Source organism: Thunnus thynnus, chromosome 10 (assembly GCF_963924715.1).
Source record: "Thunnus thynnus chromosome 10, fThuThy2.1, whole genome shotgun sequence".
NCBI classification, from domain to species: Eukaryota; Metazoa; Chordata; class Actinopteri; order Scombriformes; family Scombridae; genus Thunnus; species Thunnus thynnus.
The window spans coordinates 17034912-17054257 of NC_089526.1; the positions used below are offsets into that span (position 1 = coordinate 17034912).

At 41.3% G+C, this 19346-nt stretch overlaps 1 protein-coding gene across 3 annotated transcripts in view; it reads right to left on the reverse strand.

Annotated features, from left to right (window-relative positions):
* Positions 1-19346, reverse strand: part of galnt1 (UDP-N-acetyl-alpha-D-galactosamine:polypeptide N-acetylgalactosaminyltransferase 1) — a 45955-nt gene that overhangs the window by 17327 nt on the left and 9282 nt on the right. For all 3 annotated transcript variants that reach the window (XM_067601605.1, XM_067601606.1, XM_067601608.1), the window contains 2 exons: positions 9962-10074; positions 62-201 (listed from right to left, as the gene is read on the reverse strand). In XM_067601605.1, the coding sequence (XP_067457706.1) occupies positions 62-200 (139 nt within the window). In that variant the 5' untranslated portion in view covers position 201; positions 9962-10074. The remainder of the gene's footprint in view (positions 1-61; positions 202-9961; positions 10075-19346) is intronic.

The window sequence follows — 19346 nt, forward strand, 5'->3', positions numbered from 1 at the left end:
TAAGCAGGTGAGTCTCTTTGATCACGTGTGCGTGTGTATGTGTGCTTAAATATACACTCACCGTCTCTACCAGGCAGTCCTCTCTCCTTCTTGTCGTCACACTTGTTACACTCGCTGAAGTAGAGCAGAATGAACATGTCTAGCATCACCCAGACCAGAGAGGTGGCCAAAACCACCTTACAGTAGGCGAACCTCCGCATCCTGGGAATGTGACATGAGACAGAGAGAAACAGAGACAGAAGAGAAAGAGAGGAATATTAAAGCTCTGGCTGAGGTGAGGAATGAGGGTGAGCCCTGAGCCGCAAACAAAATCACAGGCTTTTTCAAAGCGCTGCAGAGGTGATCACTCACTATTTCTTCTCATATCTCCCTGCCTTTCTCTTCACTCCTCTCAACCTCCACCCACCCACCCCCCCCCCCTGCAGTTCTACGCCCGAGTATCTTCTCAGCACCTCCATCTGTCCTTCCGCTTGTCTGTCTGTCTGTCCGACTCTCGGCTCTTATCAGCTGGCTGGTTATCAGCGCCTTTCCAAATGGTCACCTCTACACTCAATAAGAGCCTCAAAATGAGCACTGTGCATTGTTGCCTTTCTGTCTTACGTCACTGCAGAAGAAAAAAATGAAAATCTAAGATGACTTTCGTAAATGTTAATGGTTTGGTTAGCGTTTGGTACTGTTATTAGCACACTGAACACTGACATTTGTGTCATGAAGTGAATGTTTTATGGTACCTAAGCAATACTTTAGCTGCTTTCAAGTGTCAGGCAAAGTTACTCGGAAGCAGACATCTACTGTATCAGAGTTCCTAAATACCCTGCAGTGTACAAGTCAATCTACCCTTTGTACATGAAACATACCAAATCCCTGTGTGCTTAAGTGCAGTCAGACACGCACACACCCACTGATAAGCACAAACACACACACACAGAGCAGAGAGAGAGGAGCTGTGATAGTAATTGCTTTTCTTTGGCAGGCAGCGAGAGACAGACACAGCCACATTAAAATTCTTCTGCTCTCCTTTCCTTCTCTCCTCCAGCACCACCTCTCCCTCTTTGGCTGATTCTCTGCCTCAATGATCCCTCAGGTTGCAGCAGTACAAGCAGAAGGGAGAAAATTAATTTGGCCACGGTGATTTCTCTCGTGCCCCTGGGAGAAAAAAAAGGTGTTTGTGCATAGTTAGCTTAGCTTGGCTTAGTTTAGCTTTGCTTAGTAGCCATGGAGGATGGGGAACTGCAGAGCAGCATTTCTAAATTCCACCTGATAGGATTCAAAGTGTCACAAAGTGCCGTGTACAGCAGAAAACAAGAGTGAGGATCTGTCTGTTCTCTCAAAGTTTCTTGCCTGTGGAGCAAAAGAGTTCTAATGTTCTGACAACGAAGTGCCTGCAGTACTACCAGTTTACAGGGTTAAAGCTATGTGCTGAATGTATCATGTATGTATCTACATTAATGTACTCCACAACAGAGTATTTAATACACACTATAATATGTGTTCACACAGGGCAGAAATGTCAGAAATATATAAAAAAAGATTAGCGGTTCAGAAACATAATCTTACAAAACATAATGTTTGGGGCCTTCTAGAAAGACTACCGGTGATGAGAGGTGGGGCTGCAATAAATAATCAATATTAATGATTGCTATAATGCAGCGCAGTTTGATAAACAGCCAAATTACTGTTCTCAAGTGCAAGACTGGCCCTGATTGGAGACTTCATAGCTCTTGTCATATGATTCAAAGGAGTTTTGTAACCTTTCTGTTTTGTAACCTTGCAAGGTTTCATCACTCAGGTTGAATGAAGAGAAACTGGTGAAGAGCAACCACCAGTAGATCAATGTAATGCTCTGTTTTCTATTCCACAGAGAAGTAAAAAAAAACAAACCCCTGCAACAGCAGGCTTTTGACAAGGTTAATGAAGTCCACTATGTTACAGCAGTTACATCAAAGTCCTTACACTGGCACTCTGTCAGCTACAAATTTAAATTCAAAACTTGGTTTACAAGTATTTTAATAGCCTGGCATCTACATGCAGAACCAATTATTTCAGATAATTCGACACCGACCTTTATTTAAATATACAAGCATTTAGCTCTTCTTCCCCTGACCTCTTTAACTACCTCCTACACCATCTCAGTCACACTGAAACACGAGATTGTTCACTTGTGAAGATTTGCTGCTTTTCTCTTTATTAAACTGAATATCTTTGGGTTTTGGACTGACTGGACAGAACAAGTAATTTGAACATTATCTTCAGGTTCAGAAAATTGTGATGTGCAATTTTCACTATGTGAAAACATTCTATAGCCCAAACAATTAATTAAAATAATTAATCTAGAAAATAATACCAGAGTCATTTAAAATGAGAGGGAGTTACAGTCTGTACACACTACACTGTTTACTATATATATTACCTATAGTCCAACCAATACTGGATTTTTGAGGCTGATACTGATATCAATATCTGGTTTTACAATTTATATTGGCCGATAGCAATTTTTTAAAAACATAAACATGTAACATAAACTACAATCTTGATACAAACTATGTAATCAAGACACTCTTTCCAAATTATGTCAAACGATATATCTGCAGTAAGATAATACCCAATAATGTAGGGTGCAGTCCTCAACATCTAATACGCATATTCATTTAAGAACCTCATATCCAGCTGCTGATGATTTTGTCACTTGGCATGCTGTGTGTGTGTGTGTGTATGTCTATCTATCTATACTATGTACAGTAGACTTCACTATCTATAGTAGACTTTACTATCTACAGTAGATTTGAATGTCTTTGTGAGGACCGATTAAAGTTTCATTCAAACATTCAAAGGTTTGAAATTGAGTTTAGGTTCAGGTTAGGGTTAGGGCTCGGGTTAGATATTTTGTTGTGATGGTTAAATTTAGGGTTAAAGTTAGGGAACGTGTGTGTGGAAGAGAGGAAAAAGGCTTGCTAGTTTCTGCAGTGTCATTGCAGGATGTTGACACCACTGACTGTAGTTATGTTTCACACACACACACATACGCACAGGTGTTACTCTTAGTGCAGTGAGTATGAAGAGAGCACATGGGTGACAGCTGAGTGCTATAACAAACTGCATGATATATGGTATGCTACTGAATCTCTTTATAGCTCTCACCCTGACTGTTCTATACATCTAGTTTTTTCTACCTACTTTCTTTGATATATTACCTCTGGATTTTTCTGTATACCACAGTAAAGCACCAAGGTTTGCTCTATTTTTCAGGGAACCCACCACATCCCTGATACAACTCAAACACCGTTTGGATTCACACTACGGTCAGGACTTGTTGTGGGGAAAATAACCACAATAATCATATGACAGAAGTTTTTAAAACCCTTTCTGGTATATTCCTGTCAAGTAACTGTTTGGAAAATTCCCAGATCCTCCCGGATATCCTCAAAGAATTGATCAAATTGCTTGTCTCGCTGTTTAGATTACTCCTCTGAAAATTCCACAAATTCCTGCACCAGTGGGAAGCCTGAGATTCATTCCTCACTCTCTAGTCTCTCTGACCGCTCCTCTCTGTTTCTCTGACTGCTGCTGGATTGTGCAGACCTCGATTAACCTCCACACAGTAACATGACACAACCTGATAATGCTGTAGAAACAGAAATATCTCTCTCTCTCTCTCTCTTTTTTTTTTTTTTTTTACCTTTCCTGGCGCACAAACAACACCAGACACATAACAGTGCACTCAGGCGGAGACAGACAGCGGAGACGCTCAGTCATAAAGACACACACATATTCTTGCTCACATAGTTGTGTCAAAATGCTGTCAAGTGGTTTTGCTAAATACCATTTGATCACAGCGAATGTAAGACAAATAGACAGCAGCGCTCTGAGCATCAGCAGAGAAGATTTATATGCATGTACATTGACTAAAAACATGCACGCACACACACACACACACACTTTCCCAGCGCTGTCTCTCAGCCATGCCTCCCCACTCACTGTATTTCTAATCAGGCATGGCAGAGGACACCTCAGGTCTCCTCTGCGCTCACAGCAGCCCCGGGCCCTGCTTCTCTGTATGCGTGTGTGTGTGTGAGTGTGTGTTGCATGTGTGAGAGTGTGTCAGTTTAGTTTATATTGGGCGCTAGTCTCTTTGAAGTCTCTTTTAAACAGCCTGGCTCCCTATGACATTAAACAGACACACAATTCTCCATCCATCCATCCCTGCTCTATCTCTCTCTCTCTCCCTAATCCATTAACATCACGTTCCTTCCATCTTTCTTTTATATCTCCATCCAGGGCATCTTGCTCTTTCTCTCCCTGTTGCTCTCTCAGCCACCCCGCCCCCCCCCCCCCCCCCCGTTAGTCTCTTAGTGATGTCGTCTCCTTTCAAGAGCGGTTGCCATCACTACTTCCCTACAAGAACACAATTTCCCCCTTCACATCCTTCTCTGTGTCTCTCTTCATATCCCCTTCTCTTCTCCACAGGCTTAATCCCCCTTTAGAGATTGCACAACTAGTGTTTCTCACAGCCACTTGGAAAAAATCTTGAGCAAGAGGATCTGGGACTTCACTCGCCTTGCAATTTATGACTGGGATAGATGAGCCTCCCTTCTGGGGATTTTATGTTTTTAAGTGTATAAGGAAATTAAGAGGGAGGGAGGGAGATAATATTTAGATGAGTGAGTGTGAGACTGACAATGAGAGACTGTGTCAGTGTGTGTTACTAATCTACACAAAGTTTGTGCTGCTAATTCATATAATAAACTGCTGGCACAGTTTATTTGTTTGCTCTCTGTACAGCCTGGTTTATGTCTTTTTTTTCTAACAACACGCTCCGCCATAAACAAGTGTGTTAAAATGCGTGTTGCTCTTTGAAGTGTCTTCAATGAGAAAACCAGAGATGGTGTTATTCAAGTCTGCGAGCAGCTCTTGGATCATGTGGGCTAGATACACTCAACAAGTTTCCAAGACAACACTGATGTGAGCGGTGATTGAACAGTCGTAATGCTTGAACTGGAGCAGAACAAGGCACAGGCTAATATTAGGGAAGTGAAACAGAACAGGGTGGCCTGAAGCCCTGAGTCCACTGCTCTCTGTGGAGCATCCAAAGTACACAGACACTCATGGCAAAAAAGGCTGGGGTCACTTCATTTCCAGGTCATAACCTTGACTGCAGAACACAGAGTAGTCCCATGGAGGAAGGAGAGCGAGACCAGGACCAGGACAGGGAGAGGAGGAGGGAGAGATAGCACTACCATTAGCTCTGACAGAGAAAGGGAGAAAGACAGTATATGCGTCTGTGGATGTATTCATAGATGCATTGTGTGCTGTATATCTACAATATGTGAGTATATTCTTTAAGCAAAGGTGGATCACTTCACCTAAAACAAAGACTCAGCTAATAACATCATAAAAATTTCATGAAATAAAAAAAATGACCTTAAATAAAAAAGAGCAGAGGCACTATTTAACTGAGCAAGAAGGTATTACAGATATTTTGACAGATATTTTAACTTTTCTTTTTAGCCTCTACCCCCTTTCCCTCAAAAGGCCTTTTGCCAATAAATGTTAAAAAAAGATACTGCGATATTGTGTACTGACATCATTCAACAGTGCTGCTTTATAGATCTTTCTGTTTCTCACAGACAGTCATGTTATTTTTAGCCATACTAAAAGCATGGCTCTAGGGATGGAAATGTCTGTATGTCATCGGTCACCACTTTGATCCAGACTGAAATATCTATACAACTATCAGACAACATGAAATGAAAAAGATTCATGGTTCCCAGAGGATGAATCCTACAGACTTTGGCTCTGAATTTCAGGCCAATATTAGACGTGTGAAAAAATGCAGCCTTCTCTTTCATTTGAATGTGGGGAGGGCCGACGCAAAGAGCTTGAGGTTGTCCTGCAAAAAGTTGTTGAAACAAGAGATAAATAACCACAGTTGCTACTATAACCCTAACCCTCAACAACATTAAAGAACATTTTTTTTAATAGAAAAAGGAAATTTGAACTTGTAATTGAACAATATATTAACTCCTTAAAAGTTTAAAGTATACTTAAATATAAATAAATACAAAACAAATGTATCTAACAAATTCACATAATAAATAAAACCTAATCCAACTACAAGAATTTAACACTAAATAATAGTTACAGTGCTAATAATGTAAAATAAATTTTGAGTTCGGATCAATGATTGTCTCCCTAATGAAGGGACCGGGGACACCCACACTGCCGGCTTATGTGTCTGGTATCAGGTCACACAAGCAGTCAAACACGGTGCATCCATCTGCTTTCAAGTGTATTGCGTGTTACCCCATTTACACACAATTGTTTTTAAACGTTTGTTGCACATCCCAGAGTAAGACTCCTTTCGAGAGAAATACAGCCACACTTTAGACCGTTTAGCTTTAGGCATTTAGGTTTTTAAGGTAGCTACTAGCTAACCGTAGGCTACCTGCTGCCATCAGAACAAGTGTAATGTTAGCTAGCGAAGGCACATGTGGTGATGCGTCTGTTGCCTGTAAGGTCAGTTTCGGAGCACCAGAGGACGAATATTTAGATTGACAGCTCAGGCATTTAAGTGACACCAAAATGAAGCACTGAAATCTGCATTGCGATTCAGTCCGGTAGGTACTGGTGTACCGGAATCGGTACCCAACCCTATTGCCTTAATAGCTAATACAATTCTTTGTTAGAAAGAGAGAGAGAGAGACAGAAGGAGAGAGAGAAAAGAAAGTTTAAAGAAACAATGTAAAAAAACACAAAGTAAAAGAGAGAGAAGTGCCCACAGCAGCGTAAAAGTCCCAGCTGAAATTGATTACCAATTTAAAGCTTGGCACAGGCGCTAAGTGGAATTAAACACTTCAATCTCCAATCACTCGGGCATTTTCGGCCAAAATCAATACATATTACTGTCACTGAGGGTGGTCCCTTGACGGATGGAGAGAGCACAGCTGCCTGGCTACACCCGTAAACCACAGACGCACACATAGGCCCACAGCACATGCATGGACATACATAAATTACAACAGACTTATGAACACTCAAGCCACAACATCATGCCTCTTAGTCTGTGTGACGCCTGTGTACTGTAATAGCTCTTTTAACAACTCGTAATCCCACGTTTGACACAGTAGAAGAAAAAAAAAGCGCATTACAACAATTAACCCAATAAACACAATATCCAAGAGTGTTAATTGGTGTAAATACTCACCCCCAACCTCCCCCGATCAAATAACAATAGTAACAGACTAAGCCGTTACAGCAGGTTCGTGTCAGTGTGTCTGGCCTCTGCTGTAAGTCAGCTGCTCCCAGCGCTGCTGCTCCTACTACTCATGCCAACCAGGCAGGATTTACAAGGCTCTGGCATTACAGCGGGGTATCCCTGCCTACTAACCACTTTCACGGTGTACCCAGATTTTACTTTTACTCTCTAGACAGAAATTAGCACCTGTGTAACCATATGGTTTTGTGGCTGTTAATATACAATTTTTCTTACCCTGAGCAAATATTATTGATGTTCCCACATAAGAAATCGGAATCTGTCAAATCACAAATAATGTGAAAAGCTTGTTTTGCTTTTCTTAAAAGCAGATATTTGCAATGTTTTTTTTCTTTCACCTCCCAGGCAGCTATTGGTCAACATTCATCTCCACAGAGTGTGAAAAAACTTGCTTGAGTTTGTTAATCCTTTACAGTAAATATATCATGCTAGTTTTTGTCATAGTAATACATGAAACTTAAACACCCGAATCATTGAAGACACACAATAAACAAACATGGACATTGTTAAAAGGTTAATGTGGTGTTGACAGGCTCTTAAAAAGGCAGCAGTCAAGTACTGTTACTGTTGTTAATCTGCTTCATTTTACTATAATAATTTATAATAGAACAATGAGTTGATATATTGATATTCCACCCACACACACCCATGTCAGATCGAATCTACATCAGTCTCACAAAGTTTTCCCTGGATTTTTTTGAGACAAAAGGCTGGGGAGCATGTGTGGTGCGGTGTACACAGTTTGTGCGCACACCTTAGTGTTGTACACTTAAGTGAAAAAAATCATGATTTGACAGACAAAAGTGTCCATAGAGATTTAAATTTTATACCAAGATGGAACAAAAAGATGAAAAATAAAGACTGTGACAAATGATGGTGTTTATTTTGTAAGCCTGGGACGATATGCTTATCTCCTGATTTGATACTGTTACGACACTTAGGGTGCTGAGTCGATTCTCAACTCAAAACTGATTCTCCACTGAATGAATAGAAAAGGGGACTCTATTTCAGTCTCTTGCTCCAGTATACTGTGTGCCAAACCATCCACTGGTGTCCTTACTCCACTGAAATACAATATGGAACAGAACTGGCGATAAGATAAATGGTCCACAGCCTTTTCATTTTAAAAAGTTAACTGCATTAATTCATGAATAAATTAATTTGAAAGCATCTTACAGTCTCCTGCCTGTATGAGAATAACAAACTGAAGGGGAGGAGGCGTGCTCCTCTGTGTTGTTATTAACATCATGTCTCCAGTAGTGGAGAGCAGCCTCACTGCTGCACCGTAAGCTCCGGGGAAAGACATCGCTGTCCAACACACTGAGGGGGCGCAGGGTTGTTGAGGTGAAACAGATTGAGCACCAAGTTATTTTCTTCACCTCAGAGTTGGTCTAAGTTGTTTAATGCTGCAGTGTGTGTTGGTCAGCCGGTCTCATTTGTTACTGCTGGAGTTCGCTGCTCCGCTACCATTAGTCTCTGAGTGACGGTGTAGAAAATACAATACTTCACATTCATCTCGCAAAGGTAATTATTAACTCATTAATTCAAAAAACGCTTGCAACCACTGCCATATTTGAAGATGAACTACAAGAGATAACTTTAAAGAGCTGCACTGCCGTCGCAGCTGAGTTCCGCTTTTTTCATTCCATCAACATCACGTCGGAATTTTCAACAAAGGCGGTAGCCATGAATACAAAGGCTTTCAGTCAGATAGGAAGGGAAAACCATGGTCTCAATGCAAATATACAGGTGTAAACAGCACTATGGAATCTGGAAACATGTTTTGCATCAATGGTTCTTTGGAAATCAAAAGCCTAACCCTGGCATTGTTGTGTCTATTCCTACTGATGAACCACACAAAATCTCTTCCTCTTGAACTTGTCATCTCCTCATCTGCGCATTCTGAACAGTATCTAAGACCGCATTGTCTGATTGTTGTATACGTATAGAGAACATTCATCTCCATGTATCCCCGTACATAAACCATGTCACTACCTACTGTAAGAAGTAAGAAAAACTACAAGGACATTACACAATAGTTGTTGTTTTTTTTTAACTGTGCTAATCTGTAACCCTGTATTGCACACAGACAAGCTAGCACAAGCTTGAGATCTCAGTAATTGTTTGAATAGACAGTTTAATTCCACTGTTGTAGCAACGCAGCAAAGTGGGAACAATGTTTTCAACTGGGAGGATAAGGTTCGGACCACTGTGTCAGCAAGCATCTGACATGAGTCAGACACCCAAAGAAAGAAATGAAATCCCTAAATAGGTCCAGAGGTGTTGGTTTGTATATCACATCTTTATCATTAAAAATAAAGCCATTACCAATAACTACATCAAGTGTATGTCCAATGCACTTAACATGTAAAGCACACAATACCTGTTATTTAGGTATACAGTAAAAACAACCCAGAATTCAGCCAGACCCCAAAACCAAATGGATCATTTAGAAAAAGCTCTCTCTCTCTCTTTTGGGAGCATTTGTAGTGTCCCAGCATTATAAACACATGGATCACCATAGCATACATCAGAGATAGCTGGCCACATATATGAACATTAGTAAAATCAATCAATGAGCCACTGATGCTGAAGCATGAGGCAGACAACCGATAGCTGATGAACTGATGCAACCACGACTACAGTGTTGTGCCTGTATTGACATGATGCTCATTATTCCCATACTCATACCTGTCCAAGTGACTAAAGGGGTCTCTGGTCAGATGTGCAGGGTGCTCCACCAGCAGAGAGGGCGGAGCGTCAGAGATCCCACTTCCTCCTTTGTCCGTCACTCAAACATGCTCCTTGAAGGGACAAGAGAGAAACAAACAGATTAAACATTGTTTGGCTACAGGACAGAGCAGCATGCATGTTAAGCAGTTGCACAGAGAGGTTAAGTCAGGAAAAACTCTGTGTCTCCCTGTCCTTTTCTCTCTTAAACATTCCAGTCGCACTATGTGGGGACTGTGTTTTTTTCCGAAAGGCCTGGAAAAGAGACAGAGAGCGTTAGATTCGCACCTCGGGGACGCAAAGCCGCAAAGCAACCACAGGAAGAAAGTGAAGCTGTCAGTCAACGGCCTAAAACACACTTCCTTGCTGTGCTTGTACAATAATAACACTCATCTCTCTCACATAATCACACAGTCAGAGGCACAATGTCACTAGGCATGTTTCCAGTCACACCAACACTTCCTGGCATTTGTGGAAATGCATCATCATTCAGTGAAACATGTCTGAAGAGGGGACTTTGGAAAGTTTAGAGTTGTCAAAGACTTACAAATGGTCAGTGTAGCTCTGTATCTTTCTATATTGTGTTATAAATCCATCATCCTCCCTCCTTCCACACCCACTCAAAGGTCAAACATAACCAAAGACTCTCTCTGCCAGCCTTGGAGCGGGATAAAAGGAGCGGGAGGGAGGAGACAGAGGGATGAAGCGGTGGAGGGATATAGGGATGGACAACTGACGAACTCTCAGAACTGCTCATTTCAGTGGATTAATCTGCTATTTTTGAAAAATCCGCAGAGAGAATGAAGATGAGAGTGAATATGACTCAGTGTGGGTATATATGTGTGTATGTGTGTGTGTGTGTGTGTATGTATGTCCTTCAATCTGGTCCTTGGCCTACTTTTAAGCCAAGTCATCATTCTGGTCTGCTGGGATTTTATACTGCCTGTCTGTGTATGTGTGCGTATTAGAGTTTGTATTACAAGAAGAGCCATACCATAAATCTCTCCCTACCAGCCCACACACTCCTGCGTTAGTGAGTGTGAGGGGGCTGTACTGCAGTGCAGGTTTGCTTCAGTATGAGAAGGGTCCTGGCCACCAAAGGTGTCTGTGCTTGTCTCCTCCTAGGTGAGTCATCATCTCCACCCTACCTTTCTCTCTTTTTCTCACACACATCTGTCGCAAATTGTCTCCCTATCTCCTTTCTCTCCCTTTATCTTGCACAAACACTGCCACAAAGTTTGTGTGAAATGTAATCCATCTGCAAATTGGAAGCAGGACAAGCAAAAGCTTCTATAAATAGTCATCAGATTCCCCTGACAATCACAAAATAAACCTACAGAGTCGCACATGCCTGCGCGCACACACACACACACACACACACACACACACACAAACACTGCAGTGCAAATAGCCGCACATCTCGGTCACTGTCTGCAGAGCAAACCTCTTCCTCTACTCTTTCTGGTTTAGTCTTTGTATGAGTGCTGTATGTTCAGGAGGTAAACACCCATCAACCACGAAGAGGAAGAGAGACAGACAATAAAAGACTATGTCAGAGACATAGACAATGAGAAAGTCAACACTGTGAAACGTGATTTGGCAACAATGACCTAAATCATCTTCATGCTAATGAACCAAATTTGAATTTGAACATTTGAATGAGAGCGAGACACCATGTCTGTGCGGTTCACTGGGCTCCTCTCCAGCAGTGCAGTAAAGTTGGGAGGTCTTCCAACTTATATAGCTATCTCAGCTTTTCCTCAACCCAGTTATTAATTGTTCTCTTATTAAATGTAAACCTTGACCATAGACCTTTAAAAGGGAGTTGTAATAAGCAGCTGCAAGACAGACCTGATTTTACACATTCACAAAATATGCTGGATCTCGACTAGGGATGTCAGTTGCAGTTAATTTTGCTTTCGACTGACTGACACCCATTAACCGATAACTAACTGGTTAATTTTAAGAAAAGTTGTGATGCAACATCAGCTTTCATTTGTGAGCTGTCCAGCAGTCGGTGGTCAGAGCTAGCTTGTCTGCCCTGGTTAGCTTGACTTTTAGCTCATCCTTCTTCTCCTCAAAGTGTTTTTCAGTGCGTTTAGTCACAGAAGCTCTCGATGGCATAACAGACTTGGGCTTGAGGTACGAATACCCCACATACTCACACACTCTCCTACCAGGCTCTTGGAAGCGGTCAAAAATTTTCTTCTCCGGCAGTTAACATTTATAAGACTGCCTGTTTGTCTTTTTGAGCTCCTGCGATCTGTGACAGTAGTATTTGGCAGCTTGACATATTCCATTTCTGCAGTACAGACGTTGGAAGATGCTTTGGACTCGTTTTCACTCATCATAAATTCAATTCCTCCATGGCAGAAAAACATGTTACAGGAGCCTTCAGAAACTCCTGCAGGTTAAACTGGACTAACAAAACACTTTTAGTGCTGACTGACTCTAACACACTCACTATAAACACTTTAAGACACTTGCTTGCCTAGCAACATTAATGCTACAAACAACCCATAATGCAACACTCTGTGTAAGAGTCAGTTTTACACCAGTACTTTATCCATTCAAAAAGAATATCTGATGTTGTAAACATATAATTGTCTAGCTGTTAGCAGAGTGTGTATGTAAATTAACCTATGGACTGACGTGTAACCGATCAAAAATATTCTCCGTTAATTAACCGTTGACATCCCTAATTTTAACACAAAGAAGCACACACCTAGTACTAGGGCTGTAGTCTAGTCGACTGGTCGATTAGTTGGTCGATATGCTCTCGTCCAACTAGATTCTCATTGGTCGAATAATCTCCGTGTTATTTTAATAAGGAGAAAAGTGCTACATCAATAGCTTTCCAGGAGTAATCCATTATTTCCTGCGGCAGGAGGGACAGACTAACAAATTACCTGTGAACTTTGAACTCGCCCAACCTAATGGAGACTGCTGGGTCTAACTGTTCTCAACGTTTATTGACCATACTGAACGTTTACTGAATCTGTGTTTCTCCATAATGACACAACGAGAACCCCCGCAAGGCCAAAAAAAATATTTTTTTTAAATATTTGATATCCAAATGAATGGATATAGCGTTTGGGAGTCTAGGTGCAGTGCTGTTCCGGTACGTGAGTCAACCTCTGTGTCGTTGCCTGGGAAACGCCCCCCGCGACTAATTGATTAGTTGAAGATTATGTACGATTTTAGTCGACCAAGATTTTCTTTGGTTGACTACAGCCCTACCTAGTACACCTCATACATCAAGATGTGATGCCTCACTGGTTAGATTAACAGATGGAAACTTGTGTAATGCAGAGCAAAAGAGCAGAGATGGACCTGTGCAAACAGTGAGCTGTGCCAGTGCAACATGACATTATCTAGGCCAATGCTGCACTGACACAAGAATACCAAACCATATAAAACAGTTTCATGTTATGACAAGAAAAGTTTGTTGTAATAAGATGCATTCATTTTGTGAAATAATTAAAACATTTTGCAATATAAAAAGATAAAGTAGTAAGAAAGGTTTCTTGTTAAAATTGCATAATTTAGTATCTAATAACAGGAAAATATGTCATAACATGAAACTATCTTGTTATAGTGTGAAAAAGGATCTTGTAATAACATGAAAAGGAATGTGTCAAAACGAGAAAAGTTTCTCATTATTACAAGAAACTGAGTAAATATTTTTTTGTCATGGTGGCAGCAATACGCTGCTGTAGGTATCAGCCAGAAGTGGTGACACATATTAAATATACTTTATAAACCTTCAAGCTGGGACATCATAAATACTGCACCAATATTGTTGCTTTATAGCAATAAAATCTCACAAACTGTCTACAACAATAGATAAAATAAAAATATGCACAAAAAAGTGTTAGCCTACAACATCTACACTTGTGGCACAGTTAAATCTTAATTTAAATACTGGTAAAGAAAAAGCTGGATTGTTGCATCCCTATTTCTCTTTTTACAGTCTTTACCATCCCTCTTGTTTTTCGACCTCCTTACTTCTCTTTGTTCCAGATGTGCCCAGCTGAGAACCAACACAGAAAATGCAGCTCTGCAGCCAAAAGGCTGTCCTCACCATCCCACCCTACTGCTGCCTCTATCTCTCCGTCCCTTCAGTACACTCCCTGTTATTAATCTGCAACGTCTGACTCTTCTCCTACACAGGCCTCTTTCCATTCAGCCTGGGTCGACGTAATTCTTGTCTGAAATCCAAAAAACCAGTGACTGAGGCAGGCTAACAAATGCAGAGGTGAGGATGAGTCATGGGTGGATAAATGAAGAAATCTCTCCTTGCCAGCATAAGTCTTCTTTCAGCAAGCAGAAATCACACATCATGTGGTTTATGCATGTCCGAACCCACATAGCACCTTGCAAAGTCAGGTTGGCATGCTAATGCGTGAGTGCTCAGAATGGGACTTGAGCCAAACAAGGTTGAGGAGCTCTAAAACAACCTTTGTTCTGGACAATTTGGAGGGTAGTTGAGGCTGAGCTAAAACTAACAGACAGTCAAATCAGTCCTTCATAATTCCCCAAGCTCAGCATGAGCACACTGTGACCAACCAGCCATGGCCAAGCATTAAACCTAACTGTTCCGCTTTCTCTCAAAAGACAGAGAAAGATACAGAGAAGAGACTGGGTAAGACAGGGAGAAAGGTCTCTTTTCTTAAGACCGTGTGATAGCTTTCTATCAGCATGAATTGTTTGTGTGTATGTGTGTGTGTGTGTGCTTGGTTCCCAGCCAGGGTTTCTATGTGTTATGTGACTCTGTTTGTAGCGTATGCTGTAACAGAGGGAGTCTGATGATGACATCTTTGGTCTTAGCAACAACAAACAGTGCCAATCCTGCGCCAACTGCACCTCCCCTCCACCTCCTTCCAGCCTGTCCCTTCAACCTCCTTTTCTGTCAAACACCTCGTCTCCAGTGGTGTGGGAAAGGAAGACCCTGAGGGGCCTACGGCACCTCGTGCACAAACACCAAATCCATGCATGCTAAATAGGGTACAGAGGAAAGGCAACAAAAGATGACAACAACAGTATCACAGGCGACTGTAGCTGTAGCTCACTTTTTCTGACAGCTTTCCAGGGGAAGCCCAGGGAGGAAAAACAGGAATGCCAGGAATAGAGCAAGGAGAAAATAGGTAAGAAGCAGCTGTCCAACTTCCCTGGACACGCCACTATGTTACACTTGGTCTAGATGAAACGGCTCACACAACAGCCTGTTTTGCTTTCCATAATAAGGACGAGCACTGGGAGCTAGGGGCCTGTCACTTTCTAGATATACTGCATGTACTCACAGAGGGAGGCTGGGTAAGAAGAGGAAGAACAAAGGGACAAAGGGACAGACAGAAAAGGACAGATGAAAGGAGAGAGTTACAGAGAGAAAGAGACATATCTGCTTCCTGTTTACCGGGAGTAGAGAGCACAGGAAACAGAGCAGCAGGCCACTAGACCACTTACTGGCATGACAGTGATGACAATACACACACACTACACTACCTTCCCTTCTCTGTGTCCTGTACTTCTGCTTACAAAGAAACAGATTTAGCCCAAATTCCTATCTATAGTATCTCTATGTGTCTTTGTGACATCTGGAGACTTGTGATTTGTTCTTGGTTCTATATCTCCCTGCTGTCCCTGCTCTGGTCTGAAGCCATGTTAACAGGATCAAGCTTAAGTGCGTGGATGCCCCCAGCTGTGTGCTCAGACGTTCCCGGCAACATTCCCAATCCAGGACAGACTTCCTAGCAATTCAGTGCAGCATGCAATCTCCTCCTTTTGTAGCATAGTGTGAATTCAACACATTTTCTGTACAACAGAGGCTGTTTTTAGCAGTATACACTGCAATAACATTAATGATCCAAAACTAAGTTTTCCATCTAGTGTTTCTCTAAGAGCAGAGTATCTAAAAGGCTTTAAAACTTCCACAGAAAAAAGGATAGTAACATATATAGGACAGAGATAAATTTTAGAAAACGTCTTCAGAAGTCATTTAAAAAAGAAATGCACATAAATATAACAGGCATCTTGAAGGGGTGAAATTAAAACAGTTACATAAAATTAAGTCCACTGCACACTGAGGATTATGGTTGTTTCCACTCTTTGCAAGAAAACCTATCCAAAACATTTTCTGTGACATATGGCTGGTATGACAGACATCGCCCACACCCAAGAAAAACAAGTTGTTCTCACTGCATTTTTTTAAAAACCTCAAGTCAATTTGTGGCTATACCGCAAGCAATAACACTGCTAGTTTTTATTTTTTCTTCAATAAATAAATAAAACTGTTAGAAGAGAATTCAAAGTATGTTCATCTGTTGAAAAACATTTAAACCTTATATGCTCCTTCATCAGTTAAAACAGGACTGTACATTGTTTTTCTTTGAAAACTGTGGTTAGAATTTAATGAAAATGCAGTAGCTTTTCTAAGATACTATGATACGAATAGCATATTTTTTTGTTTTAATTTTTGAATTAAAAGAAGAAATTGCGAAGAATATAACTTTAACAGAATTAGTTCCAGAGGAAGTAGTATAACTACAAGGAAGTTGCTAAAGATTGATTTGGTTGTAAACACAATATTGAATATTGTGATTTTAATTTAAATGTATGTTTGAGACATCTAACAAAACTTGCATTCAAGAAATCTCTTTCTTACAGCAGCCATATACTGGCACAACACACGAGCTTAATATATTTGATACTTGCCTATTTTCAAGTACTAGTAGGAAAGTCATCATTAAGTTGGTGGTCAGCAACAAATATACACAACTGGTCAGTGATGCAATAGAAAATTAAAGAGTACTGTTAAAGGGGACATATTATGCACATTTCCAGGTCTATATTTATATTCTGGGGTTCAACTAGAATATTTTTGCATGACTTACAGTTAAAAAAAAACATCTTATTTATCTTATAATGACCCTTTATGCAGCCCCTCAGTTCAGCCTCTGTATAAAACAGGCTGTTTTAGCTCCTGTCTCTTAAAGGCCCCCCTCCCGATGAGCCCACTCTATTCTGATTGGTTAGCTTCTCGGGAGCTGCATCACAGTGGACTTCCAGTGACTCAGGAGGCTACGTCAACAAACCATGAAATAAACTATAGTTGTAGGATTTCACTATTTTTTCTCATTCTTTACTCAAAATGTCAACCTCTCAAATACATACGTACATGTTCGAGCTGGAATCCGATCCAAAATACGAGAGTGGACAATGCAAACAACACATGGAAAAACCTTAGCAACAACCTTAGCAACCAAGGCTACGGAAGGGTCGGCCATTCATAGGCATGCGTGATGAGCGCTCATTGGGAATGTGGAAAAAAAAAACATTGCTCTAGCTTTATATTTGCAGGGAGCATTTCTACATATTTTAACCTCAAGTTTAGGAATTTTGACCATGTTTAACATACATATCCAACATCATAACAATATATGAATAACAGAAAAACAGAAAAAGGATAACGTGTCCCCTTTAGTGTAACAAAACTTCAGTAAACTCAGAGTTAGGATGACATAATACATGCAGCAGACATCTGGATACCCCCTATAATATAACTGGTTAGTTGAGTGTGCTGAGTCACTGCAAGTGTGTATAATATCTGCCTCAACCTCCAACAAAAAGCAAATCTGTTCTTTTACAGGTGAGAATGACATGTTTCATCTCACTGTTCAAACAATGCCATTAAAAGCCATTCATCAACAACTAAAGATGTCCTTCCATTAGCTTCTGTCCGTCACTGGCAGTCAGCAGCAGCATGTAACCTACCTGTCTGTTTGCATGCTCGGCCCACATTAATCCTGCCATTTAACACTACTAGGACAGTTCAAGTGGTTTGATCTGTGAGACCATATTTCAAAAAAACGGACATTCAATAGCCTATTGGCTGCTGCAAAATGCACAATCAATCACTGGTCGAGGATCTAAATATATACGCATACAACTCCATACGCACACACACACGCACGCGTACACACACGCGCACACACACACACAAACGTTTCCTAACCAAGCTCTATCAATACTTCATTTAAGCAGCTCCGTCATGAGGTCAATAGCCCCAATACACACACACACATACACACACACACACACACTCACACACTCCTAGTCACACTACATAACCTCCAATAAGCCTTCATTGTGAGTTCCAAATGCTCTGCAATAACTTTGACTTAATGACTGCAGGTGAAATCCAGTATGAGGCCGAGGCATGACTAATCTGGCCATCCTCTTTCCAATCTAGCCTTATTAAGAAGTCACACAGATTTACATCTCTATTTCCTGTTACTATGCATCAATGGGCCCTATTATAATATGGCTAGCTCTACACACAGTTTTCTGCACTTTAAGCAAGAATGAATAAAATGGTCAAAGCATTGTGTTCTGCACAGCTGGTCAATAAAAAAACGGTCAAAACAAAAAGTGGAGGTCTCTGTTTGACTTCATGAAACATTTTTTCAGCCAGGCAACCCCCCCACCCCCACCCCCTTCGCCCCCCCACAGAAATTAAAGAGGCAGTATCCTCCACTGCAGCCAAAGTGACACACATCCAAGCCTCTGGCAGATTTACACTGTAGCACATATGACACACACACTCACATTCCCTGGATACATGAGCGCAGCACGTCTGACATTTGTGGCTTGTAGAACTGCAATTTCTGATGGCTTATATACACCCACGCACACAAGCTCAGAAAAACAATGGGTCTGTTGTTCTGTGGTCCATCAGCCAGGAGTAACTGTTGATATGACTATCAGTGTGACCAGGCTAGAACAACTCCACTCAAAGAGTCCTTAGACACACAAACACACAGACCCACCTACCCACCCACACACACACACACACACACCCACACCCACCCACCAACCCACACACACACACACACACACAGAGACACACACAGACAGAAACTCAGAGAAGCAACTACTAGCAGATAAGAACTAGAGATGGATGGGTGTGTGTATGTGGGCCCAGAGGGGTGTGCTGTACCTTGGTTGGGGCGAGCCCGGGGCAGATAGCTCGCTCCGTCACACAAGACAGAGCACAGAGCTGCCACAGCAGGAGTCCTCTGTGCCCTCCTGTTCTCTAGTTCTTGTCTTCCTTTCTATCTAAGGGCCCTTTTCAAGCCTGAACCAAGGTTCATGTTTTTGTTATGCTGTATAGATTTGACTGGTAAGTTTTGGTTTCACATTGCAATTATGGGAGCGCACTAAAGAACTTAATGTGACAAACCTTCGTCCTGTCGTCATCACCTACATGAGCTGCGTCTCCCTGTACTTGACATTAATTGCTTTGTAGATGGGTGTGCGTCTGATATCATTTGGCAGGTGAACAGAT